The 12,693-nt window shown below is 40.4% G+C and overlaps 1 protein-coding gene across 1 annotated transcript; it reads left to right on the top strand.

Moving 5' to 3' along the window:
• Positions 1-287: 287 nt before the first annotated feature.
• CTXN3 (cortexin 3) lies at positions 288-11,829 on the top strand. The gene is made up of 3 exons (XM_003826669.5): positions 288-639; positions 4,545-4,651; positions 8,643-11,829. The coding sequence occupies exon 3, from the start codon at positions 8,742-8,744 to the stop codon at positions 8,985-8,987; it is 246 nt and encodes an 81-aa protein (XP_003826717.1). The 5' UTR covers positions 288-639; positions 4,545-4,651; positions 8,643-8,741; the 3' UTR covers positions 8,988-11,829.
• Positions 11,830-12,693: the final 864 nt, after the last annotated feature.

Genomic DNA, 12,693 nt, shown 5'->3' on the forward strand with positions numbered 1-12,693 from the left:
GGAAAATGAGCCTTTTCTTCCTCTCCCAAATGCTAAGTTGATGCCCTTCCCCAGAAGTCTTCCTGTTAATTGAGTTGGCCTGAAGGTCATCAACAATAATCAATATGAAGAGTTGCTGTGAGGTGCTAATTGACACTCCCAAAGAGGAATAGTGTCAATAATCAATAAAGAGGACAGAGCGCTGGTAGATTTATGGCTTTGATTTTGAAAAGGTATAGGAATGCCCTGTGATGTTTCCCCACCCCCCAACCCCGTACTCCTTTTGAATGTTAATGCTTTCTTGAAGATGATTTCAGACACACTGCTGGGATACTGCCTCTACTCGCTGAAGCAGAATCCTCTGAAGAGTTGCTGAGGCAGAACTGAAATCATGGCTCACCTCAAAGAAGCAGCAGTATTGGCCGTTAATGATGCCTCACACAGAAAGACAGTGCTCCTTTAACTCGGGGTTTTAATGGGAAGTTTCTAAGCCTGAAACAACAGCTTTAGACCTGGGGTGTGCCATCAGCTGCCTTGCAGCTACCACTGTCTACTGCTTTCACACAGCGTGGTCGGGAAGAATGGAGACTAAAGAGGCTTGTAACTACCTGTAACTGTTCCACCAGGAAATGGATCAAGTGTTTGTTCAGCCAGAGCCAGGTACTTGACCCAACCTGTATCTTTGACGGGCTAATTAAATGCTTTTCTCTAACTTTACAATTGATGCATGAGCAATCATCGCATACATGCCTTTCGGATCATAGTTCTGAATTTAGATCTAGCTGTTAGATAAGTCTAATTAAACAATTGCTAGATAAAGTTAAGAAGCGAGGGGGTAAAATGTAATGATGCCTTTATTTTTAAAGCATGGTTAAGTTTATAATGTTACTGATACTGGATGAAGAAGTAGTAAAACAGGCTTTTTTTTCTTTCCTAAGCTGCAGTAATTTATTTCTGAAAGCTGTTTGCCCATTATCGTATTTTTTTTTCAGTCACCTAAAACGTCCAACCTTCCAAAATGTAACAAGGACGTTCTGATTTGTTTACAAAGGATCACAACTCAACCACTCATATTGACAGCGTTGACTGTCCCTGGCTGATAAGCTGTGTGCAGCACTATCCTTTTGAGATATCAGCAAGTAGCCGTTTTCACTATGAAACACACAAAGAAAGACAAAGAAAACCAGGTGGAACAGTAGGGCTTATTATTTGAAGTTAAAAGTTCCAGTTCGTTAAGGGTGCCTTCTGATACCACCAATTCCTGACTAGGCACCCTCATGGTGTTTTCTGATGTTCTCAGCTAGGCAGTAGCCTTGCCCTGCAGTCCCTTAAAAATTCCTCAAACAGATATCAGGAGGAAGATGAAGATGGGGAAGAAGTAAAGCTGAGATTGGGGCTGAGGCTGAAGACAAAGGTCTCCTGCTGACCCAGAGCTTAAAAGCAGCAGTGAGTTGAGAATAACAGGGTCCACTCCCAGCCCAAGCAGACGTGTCTGCAGGCTGACTTTGCAGGAACAAGCAGAGAACAGACTTCCCAGTGCAGCAGTGGGGGATGGCAACAGTTCTGAAACTGCCTGTTGACATCTGTAGCTGAAGACATCCTCATGTTTATTAAATCATTGTTCGTAGGCTTTCTAGTAGACTTGAGTCTATGTTTTGAGAGTATAAAATAATATTTACCCTTAGCCCCCCTTTGAATTTTGAAGCATCAGGGCTATTGTATTGGAACAGGAGGTCTGTACTTGGAAAAAAATATATAGACGTTGCCGTGTATATGAGCCAAAAACAAGGGGAGTAGGAGGATTTAAAATCTATGAAACACCTAGAAAGAGCCAGGAAATCTTTACCTGAAGTTCTTTGCTGGTAAGCAAGAGGGCCACAAATTCTTTGAATTTATATGAAATATTTTGTATCTTTGTGTGTATATCCTGAATGCAAGTTACTGTTCACTAGAATAATACACAGAATTTCTAAAAGATTTGTAGGGGAATAATATTTGCTTATGTGGTGATTCTGTTGCTTAGATAACGAGGTGGCTTATACAGATGACTCACAATTGTGGTGGGGATGGATAATAGGATCATTTGGGAGATTTACACATCTAGGGTGGGTGAGTGGGTTGGAGAATGAAATGTACTTTGAGAGACTACAGTTATACAAACAGGAATGCAGCCCAGGCTTCCTTTAGTGCTAAAAGTAGAGAGGGATTCTATTTAGGCTCAGTATCAGGATGTGTATTACTTGAATCATTCAAAGCCATGTTAACATTTCCACAGTTAACTTCAGAACTGTTGCAGAATAATGCAGCATTTTGAGTAAGTTTGTCTCTGTTGGTCACCGCAAATTCAGTCCTGCCTAGCTAGACAATTCCGTTCCTGTTAAAGTCTAAAGACTGGTCTCGCTAGTCTGCCAGATAAATATAAATAAGGTTCATAGTATATCTTTGCAGGATAAAGTGTCCTGCCTATCACATGTGAATGGAAACTGGACAAGCCCAAAAGTACTTGACGTACTTTTGAAACCACGTCAAGTCACGTAACTAGGTTTCTGATCCAGAAGTTTTAAAAATTAGGTACTGCAATTATGTGGTTTAGGAATATTTAAAATACAGACAGCATTGCTTCACTGCACCCTACAGGCCATTAACACCTGAGGGATGACACCTTCAATTCATTCCAACACGCCAGTGAAAAACTTGGGATCTACCATCATTTGGCGGTGGGGTGGTAGGGGGTGGTGCTACCTTTTTGGTAACTGATTTTTATAATTCTGGGCAGTTTATTTATAATTTTTATACCTTAGTGTGCTTGATCACATAATAGAAATTAAAAATAAATATCATTTTGCACAAAAATGGTGTAAAAAGAAAACACTCATTCATCCCCACCTACTTATCAAACCCCCACTATGTGCCAGGCAGGACTACACAGGCACTGCAACTATTAATAAGATCATTGCACCCTATTACAAAAGGGTGGGCTCTTGAGTTGATGACCTGTAGAATCAAGTCCCTGTGTGTGGCTCCACAGAACAAGGTGTCCAATACACTTAAGTAATTCTGTCGCTGTCACTTAAAAAAAAAAAAAGAAAAGAAACATGTCATTGCTTTAAGATACATTTTCTTCAGAGAAAGTATTTTTTCCTTACTGTGAAATTGTATAATGAGATGCTAATGAAATAAAATGTCCAAGGGATCCAAGCCTGAGAAGGGTACATGCTGACATTAATAGTTTTTGTGTAAGACATTTGGATTCAGGATATTTTAAATGGCTGCCCTTCCCCACCAAAAAGTAGATTAGGTAAGAAAGAATTGACCTCTTAAATAAAAGGGTAACTTTCCATCTCTGGCTGATTTTTATATTTCAGATTCCACCCATCAACACGGAGGCCAAGGAAAATTTAATGAGCCAAATAACTTATGGCTCTTCAAATTACAAGATCTGTGGGTTTTAAGGTGTCATTGTGACTTGAACTAGCTGTGATTCTTTCAAACAAGACTTACTTCAAATGTGATGGTCCAGCACCTCAGTCCGACTTGATGACTTGTGCTTTTGTTTTTCCTCTCTGCATCAGTTAGCTGGCACCTCGGATTTTGAATTCAGTTCCCTGGACTGTAAGGGGTTGAAGATTTGATTTAACCTATATTTAAAAAGGCAATGATCCCAGAACAGCAAATAATTCCTCAAGGAGCTTATTGTATAATAAGGAGGAGATAAACACTCTCAAGACTTGCACTGTAATCAGTGCTGCCACCGAGTACAGGTGATGTCTCTGGAGATGGAGTAAAAAACACCCCATCCTTGGTGAAGGGAGACAAAGAAGGCGCCACCGAGAAGTGGGTATTTGGTGTGAACCCTAAGGGAGGGAGAGATGGAAAGAAGGAGAGGAAAGATGCTTGCCTCATAGTGCTTGCCTCCTCTCCTCTCCACAGATGGAAAGAAGGAGAGGAGGCAAGTATTATGAGGTAGGAAACCTGGAGGTGTTAGAGCACAGCAGGTATTGGATCAAGCTGAAAAACAGACAAAATGAGGACATTCTCCACAGGTGTCCACAGACTCAGTTACATGGAAGTTTATTCTGATCAACACATTGGCCATTTTACTGAGAACTAAATGTGATTTGGTGTTGACTCCTTTCTAAACTTATAAAAATAAAACTCAGATCTTAAAAATTCCATTGTCAGCATAGGTCCTAATCTGTGGTCCAGAAAACATCTGGGCATCAGGCCCACAAGGGGGTTAATGGGCTGTGGACACTGGGGTGCAAAGGTTTTCTGAGGGGAAGAGTGGTGAGATCTGGGCTTTAAAAGATGAATCGAGATGCAGTGTGTAGGAAGTATGGGCAAGGGATGAGGAACGCCACTTTGAAAATTACTAAAACTAAAGCAAGTGGTTAAGAGTGTGAATGACCCTGGCTGCAATGACTACACCTGCTGGGCTTCATAAGTAATTATGGGTGTCTTCTGTTTTTGTCAGTATCACAAGGGAGCTTGACTCGAGCAAGGGAATGTATTATATGACTTTTGAAAAGGGTATCTTTTAATTAAGGTTTTCTTTAATTTTTCAGTATTAAAATTAGACTCTATTTCCTGAGCACCCACAAATGGACCTGACAAAGGGAAGACACAGATGTACTGCGTGATGAGGAAAGCCTATCAGGATTAAAATATGGCTGTGAGTAACTGTGGTCCTTCTTTATACTTAAAATAGCTGCCATGTGTTATTATGAAGGCTTCTGATGGTGGTATCAAAATCCTTTGAAATAATAGACTTGCACAGATTTCCCTGGTCATCTAAAAGAAAGATGTCATTATTCAGTTAAAAGCAAACTTGCACATTTTCTAAGAATCATTTTTACCAAAAAGGGACATTTTACTGCGAGACAGACATTTAAAAATTTACATGTCTTGAGATATTTTTGTATTGTGGTAGCAAAATGATTACATTTATTTCTTTTTCTCCACCTTATAATAGCTGATGCTTCCTTCAACTTATACATGCCGTTGGAGCTTTCTAAATCGGTAAATTATTGATTAGCTGATTGCAGGTTTAAAATCAAGCAGACTCTTCCAGGGATTTCAATCAGTCCTGGGCAAAATTGTGAATTAGTCAGCATTGGTTTCTGGATCTCTTTATCCCTTTAGCAACCACCTCCTGATTGTCTCTACCCACCATCCTGCATCCCTCCCCTAGGGCTCTCCAGTGGGCCCCCTGTTCACACCACCATGCCTGTCTTCCTGTCTTGTCCAGGAGTCCCTCATTCCCAGCAAGGTCTTCCTTCAATCGCCTTTCTACTTACCACACTTTCCCCTCCTTCGGGCGGGAACGGTCCTCACAAATTCCTGCTAGCACATTAATGTGCCACTTTCCTAGGTAAAATATTGCAATTTAATAGGAGACGTTGATACTTTGACCAAAAGCAGTTATTTTTATAGGAACTTGGGCACCACAGTGTGCTGGGGGAGGAGAGGCTTACAACTCCCAATGTGCTACAGAGTTTTAAAAATTCTTTCACCTCTATTTGCTCATAATTTGGTATATCAGGAAAGGTTTGGTGATGAAGACATTGGAGAATACACATATTTATATTTTAGGAGGCTTCTCAATGCAAAGAGGGTTAACCTTTCCTTTGTACCTTGCCTTCTAATCAGTAGAGGATGGTAAAACTTCAAATTAAAACTGATTTTAAAAATCATTCTAATACTTGGCATCCTCATGCAGAATCTGAGTCCCAGAGTCATTCCTAGGGTGACTGAAGAGGCAGATATGGCAGATAATCTGAATCAGGATGAATAAGTTATTTGCTGGAGTTTCTGGAATGGTTGCCTACCACTGCAGCCCCCAAATGAATGGTTTGCTCGCTGTAAATCCTGAGTTGTGGGTGAAGCCTAGAAAGTATGAGAGTTGATCCAGGAGAGAAGGATTTGGCATTTGCCCTGTATGGAAGAGAAGGCTGGGGAAGACTACTCCTGGGGTCACAATGTTGCTCATCAAGTGGAGATCCCCGGTGGGAAGGGAGGGACTAAGCAAGGTATCACCGTCCTAGTCAGCCTGCTTGTGCTGAGGAGGTCATTCTCAAGGACTCAAAAGGTTCTCTATCTAGTTCTTACCTGAATTTTTGAATTTCACAGATCCAGAAATCCTTACGTCAGTTATACAGTTAATGGTCTTTTCTCTTCTTATATTTCCTTTTTGGATTATGTGGTGTTTTCCTAAAGAACTTTCTGAAAATGGCTAGGCGTGGTGGCTCATGCCTGTAATCCCAGAACTTTGGGAGGCTGAGGTGGGTGGATCACCTGAGGTCAGGAGTTCAAGACCAGCCTGACCAACATGGAGAAACCCCATCTCTACTAAAAATACAAAATTAGCTGGGCGTGGTGGTGCATGCCTGTAATCCCAGCTACTAGGGAGGCTGAGGCAGGAGAATCACTTGAACCTGGGAGGCGGAGGTTGCGGTGAGCTGAGATCGCGCCATTGCACTCCACCTTGGGCAACAAGAGCGAAACTCTGTCTCAAAACAAAAAAAAGAACTTTCTGAAAATGCATACCTGTCTCAGCTTTGTTGAGAATGGACAAAGAACAGGACTCTGGCCTCATTTGGGCTGGATGGAAAAAGGGCATAGAATGAGATTCTGATCATCCCGCAAGGAGAGTAGGAATCAAAGTGAGAGGATCCTCAGTAGGATATGACAAAGCAAGGAGTATGTCAGGGATGGCCTCAGCATCTGCTCCTCTGTCATCAGCGGGCTTTCCTTTGGTCCAGCCCTTGGAGGATTTTATATTTCGTATGATTAAGTATAGTTTGAATATTTTTGGTGGACACAGGTGGCCCTGGTCTGATGTGCTGAGGAGACCTGCATTGGAGGCTCTGGCCTCCCTTCCTGCCCCTCCCTTCCTGGCCCACAAGGAATTAATACCCAAGGCTAGGAGGGTGCTTAGAAACAAGCAAACCAAAAGAAAACCCAGTGCATTAATATCCTCTAAATTCCTAAAGAGTTTATTTTTTAAAAATGCAGTCAAATTTTTATCCCAATCTTACTTCCAAACAAACATGAATTATAAATGAGTTTTGCAACTGTTAGAGCCTTTAAAAAAATTCAAAGTGATAGAGCTGCAAAAATGATGCATTACCCAACTGGTAACTCCTTCCTCCCAGATCCTGGCTGGGATCCCCCTTATAAATTGTTTTTTAAACTGTAATTTTACAAACTTTGAAGTGTCAATATAATGCAAACTGTTATGCTATGATTACTAATGCTGTACTTGAAGGCAATGATTATAAGTTAACTGAAGGAACATTGTATTGATGCTTTAGGTCACATATTCTATTTTTATTTGGTTATTTTCATTGAGCAAAATTTATTTTGTGTCCGTGTTAATTTCCACAGCTAATTACTGTGCTATGTAATTTTTATTATAAATTCATGATAAATATCATTTAATTTTCTATATAGTAGTGTCTAATGTATATACTTTTATTTACGATGTGATTTAAGTAGATTTCGTTCAGTATCTGAAGCTTTTAATGACCTCTGTGTATACTTGTCATGTATATACTTGTACATTTATACGGTAATATACACTTGTATATTTATACAGTAATATCTACATATCTAAGTTTTTCCACCAGTAAAATTAAAATAGTGTTAGCTTGTCCTTTTCCTTCTCTTCCTCTCTACTGAATAGTCTTAAATGGTAGGAAGCCCCTCTAAGGAAAACTGTCCTTTTGAAAATATGCATCGATCAATTCCTTTCTCTTGGCTTAATTCTCTAGGTGCTTCCCAGGGTCAAGTATTGAACCTGGTCTTTGTTTTCTGAGGAAAAAAGAAAAAGCAGCAGTAACTTGATAGTTTGGGAGACTGAGATACCTCCGTTCTCCCTTGGCTCAGGCAGTGGAAAGGAAAGGAGAAGCAGCATAGCTCCCTTAGTTGTGTCTCAGGTGAAGCAACACTTGGCTTTGTTTGTTTTTCTTTTTTGTATACTTTTCAAAGGGTTTTCACAGCTCTTCATCCTTATTACAGCACCTGAAAGATGCAGGCATTGCTACTTGCATTTTTACAGCTTAGTGACCTCTCCAAGGTCCCACACCCATTTTGCAGTAGAGTGGAGCCCGGAGCCCAGAACCCAATGCTCCTGGAGAAGGTTTCTATTTTAAGCACCTTTTCTAGCCTCAGTTTCCTTGCACTGGGGCTAAAGAGATCCCTGCTTTCATGAAGCTTGCAGTAAAGTGGCTAACGTGTTTCAAGTTTAGCCACTGTGCTGACACATAGCTGAGGCTCCCTCAATGGCACTATCGTAAGAACAATGTGAGAGTAATATTAGTGGAGCAGAGCTGGAGGAGACTTGGCAGGGGAGGCTTGGTTCAGATGTCAAGTTGACAGTACACCCTGAGGTCAATATTACTGTGCACATTTCTCATCTTCTATATTATAGTCGTATTCCCTGCCCATCCCTCCTGGCCCCAGGTGGCTCTTCTGAGAACAATCTGGTGATTTCATGCAAGAGTAAAATATCTTTCCCGATAATTATACAGAATTGAGCATCTCTGGTGAAAAAGAAAGCTGGTTTACAGATTTCTTTTTCTCTCTGAAAAATATGACTGTGAACCTAAAAAAATAAGGCTGTTATTTTATAGGTATTCCTTTCCCTTCCTTTTTCCCTGCAGATAACTCAGCCTCTCCAGAGTGCAGCCACCATGACCTCCGCAGATTGATGATGGAAGAAAAGAAAACCAGGATATCCTGTGCTCTGGCTTCCCTGGACCATGGATGGAGGACAGCCCATCCCTTCATCCCTAGTGCCCCTTGGGAACGTATCAGCAGATTCTAGCATGTCCCTGGAGCAGAAAACGACATTTGTTTTTGTGATTTTGTTGTTTATTTTCTTGGGCATTCTCATTGTCCGATGCTTCCGGATTCTTTTGGATCCATATCGAAGCATGCCAACCTCTACCTGGGCTGATGGACTTGAAGGCCTGGAGAAAGGGCAGTTCGACCATGCCCTTGCTTAGGAGGGATGGTGTGGGATCTCCTCCTGAGGAGATGAAGTGCTTTGTGTCTTGGTGAGGATTCCCTTTATTTAGTGTTCTCAACAAATCAAATTTAAACAATATTTGGTCCCAGGACCATAATCCATTATTCCATAAATATGCAGTTGGGTTAAAGACATTTGAGGATGTTGGAAATGGACACTTATATAACTAATCCAACATAAGAAGGTTTAAATTTTTATGTTTGCTCAATGAATGAGTACTCTTAAAATTGTGTGATTGTGAAACCAAGAGCGTTAATACTGACATAGATTTGCCATCAAACAAAACACCACCTGATCTGACTAAAGAATAAAAGACTAGAAAGGATCTCATATGAATCTGGTGACAAGGCCAGGAAGAGATTTCCTTGCTCTAATTATGTCTATATTTGTTTTATTTCATGGGCACCTATCTGGGTCCTGAGCAGAATGAGGAAGATTGTGCTGAATGGACCCAAAGTAGTTTCTTGTTTTCTCCTAAAGCAGGGAGCATTGGCAAGCAATGGGAAAGCTTAAAAGAGATGATTCTGTCCTTGGTAAATGTGAGTGAGAATAGCGTTTTGTTTTTCAAGTAAAACTTAATTCAAAGGCTACAAAGTTTTAAAAACTATTTACCAAGCCAACTACATTATATGTATTCATATTAATAACATGTGTAGAGGTAGCTATACATTACTTGAATTTACACTTTACACAAATGATTTAAAAAATAGGTTGCAAGTGCAGCTTAAAGTTTTTTTTTTAATGAAAAGTTAATTGTTTAGAGGAGAAGACTTTTATAGTCTTCAGAGGAATGTGTATTTATGATTGTATATAGTCACCAAATAAAACTTTTCAAGAAACAGAAATGCTTCCTCTCTTATTTCACCAGAACTAATGCACGGAGGGTGCTACCTGGTATTGAGTGCTGAGGCTTAACATTTTTCCAAGAGAGGAGAAAAGAGTTAACAGCATGAAAGCTCATCTAATTCATCCCTCTCCCATTTCAAGAAGAGCTCCTATAAATTGCCCTGCACAGATAAAACCGATAGTTTTTAAGACTACCAAAAAGGGAGATGTGAATACCTCTTATTCCAACTTTTGTTGGAAGGAAAAGCTTGTATCTAAACCAACCCCGCAGATAACTCAGCCTAAACCAACCCCGTTAGGATGTATTTATAATCTATGTCTTCCAGTTTTCTCCTCAGCTAGTCATTACCTTTTTTAATTAAAAAAAGCACACTTCTTTAACCTATTAATTATAAGATTTTCTTTTTCTTTCAAATGTACTGTGTCATGTGTGTCCTCATTAATATTTTTTGTATTTTTGTTAGAGTCTATTCAAACCCACTCATGTATTTATGGAGCTCCTGCTTTGAGCCTGGAATTGCTAGCACTAGAAAGACAGAAAACACACAGGGCCAGTTCTTAATGTTGAATACTTTTCTATCTTGTTGGATGGAGAATACATTTAAAAAGGCATATGACTGAATCATTGTCCAAATGACTAACATGGACCTGATGGTTCCCACATCATCAGAATCAACTGGGGAGGTTAATATGTGTGCTAATTTTTATTATTTTTTTACTTTCTATTTTTTTTATTTTTTTAAGAGACGGGGTCTTGCTCTTTCGCCCACTGGAGTGCAGTGGCACAATAGCTAATTTTCATTATAAAAGTTGTACATCATCATGGCAAAAAATTTATTATACAATATAGAAAAATATAAACAGCACTGGTCAAAATTCTACCAGCTTAGGTCACCCTAACTCCTAACTCCAATTTTTCCTGGGTAGTTTATTGACAATGGAGATTATTACAGCCTTTCATCCCTACAGGTTGATTCTGTAGAGTTGGGTTAGTGAACAAATGCTCCAAGAGATAAAACATGAGGAAAGATGAATGTAGCCAAAATAAGGAAATGTCCAGGAGACAATGGCTCAGGTATAATTGTGCATGTTTAAGTGCTTGGCATAAAGTTCAATGCAATGTAAGTTATTATTATGAAATAAATTAGATCTTGACCTGAGAGGATGGAGGTAGTTTAGATATGTGCAAAGGAAAGGAAGAGGGAAAACCACAGAATAAGGAAACAGAGGTATGAGTGTGGGACCCGAAGGCAGGAGTGCAGCCTGGCTGGAGTAGAGAGTTGGAGAGGCAGCTGGAGCTCACATGGGAAGGACAAAGGCAGAGGCTGGACCTCAGAGGATCCTAAACAGAAAAATCAAGGGTGGGAGTCACCGTAGATTCACGAAGAAAAAAATGACCTAAAGAGTGGTGTGTCAGTTCCAGCTTCCGTGCCCTTCCTCAGGGCAACACCAGGATCCACTTCTATAATGGGAACACACTGAAATAGCCACCTGCCCCCTAAGAGGCCTTTGAGCACAGGCATTGCCCACAAGTGCCATGGGGCCTCCCAAAGCCTGCCCTTCTTTCACTCCTCCCTTTATTTCCCACTCTATTTTTGTTTTCCCTTCTCAGATTACTGCTCCTTGTTCAACTTCCCCTCCCTGGCTCTCCTGCCTCCTTCCTTGTCCAGAGCAAGAATACCATAACAAGTGAAAAAAAGCTTTGGGCTATTCACAGTAAATTGATCCCCCCCTGTAAGAAGTGCTAACTCTCTGTTTTAATTATTCTGGGCTTCTTGGAGTGAACAACTTATTCTCAAAAGGTCACATAATCCCTCTCTTTCCTGGCTTTCTGGCTAAAGGAGTTACAGGGCAGCACTTTGCCTATCTTACAAGATATTTATAATGAGTGCAGCTGGCCTTTATGGAGTATATCTGCATCCCAGGATGGGGGAGAAAATCCCTGGACTTTCCCAAGGTCACACTGTAGAATAGACCTGCCTTTTGATGCAGAAAAATGTGCAACCTCATTCTTAGCCTGAGCTCGGAATCACAACCCTGTGTTTTATTCCCTCAGAGATCCCAAGTTCTAGATCAACATTTCTCCCTCCAAAAGACCTTTTAAAATATTTTAAACACTGCGTAAAGCAAGTTTAACTTGGGTGCGAAGGAGCCTAATTTGACTCTGCTGTTAAATTAATAAACATTTCAAGACAGGCAATTCTTTTGCTATTATTAAGGGTTAAGGCTGAGGCAAAATAAACAATTTTAGGAGGCAAAAGTTAGATAGAGCAGATGTTTATGTATGCAGAAAAAATATGTATTCAAGTTCCTTTTTTATTGGATTCATTGCACAGTGTTTTACTGAAACACTGAAGTTTTTTTTTTGAGACGGAGTCTCGCTCTGTTGCCCAGGCTGGAGTGCAGTGGCGGGATCTCGGCTCACTGCAAGCTCCGCCTCCCGGGTTCACGCCATTCTCCTGCCTCAGTCTCCCGAGTAGCTGGGACTACAGGCGCCCGCCACCACGCCCGGCTAATTTTTTATATTTTTAGTAGAGACGAGGTTTCACCGTGTTAGCCAGGATGGTCTCGATCTCCTGACCTCATGATCCACCCACCTCAGCCTCCCAAAGTGCTGGGATTACAGGCGTGAGCCAGCACGCCCGGCCTGAAGCTTTTTATAATGTGAACATATTGATAAATTTGGTACAATGAGAAATTTCACTTGTTCACCATAAATGATTTTTTTTAAAAAAACCTTATTGTTTCAAGATGTCAACTTTCAGAATTGACATGTAAAATATATTGAAACATGGTTATTTTCAATAAATTTTGTAAGCCCAAAAACATTGAATAAA

This window comes from Pan paniscus, chromosome 4 (assembly GCF_029289425.2).
Source record: "Pan paniscus chromosome 4, NHGRI_mPanPan1-v2.0_pri, whole genome shotgun sequence".
In the NCBI taxonomy this organism is placed as follows: Eukaryota; Metazoa; Chordata; class Mammalia; order Primates; family Hominidae; genus Pan; species Pan paniscus.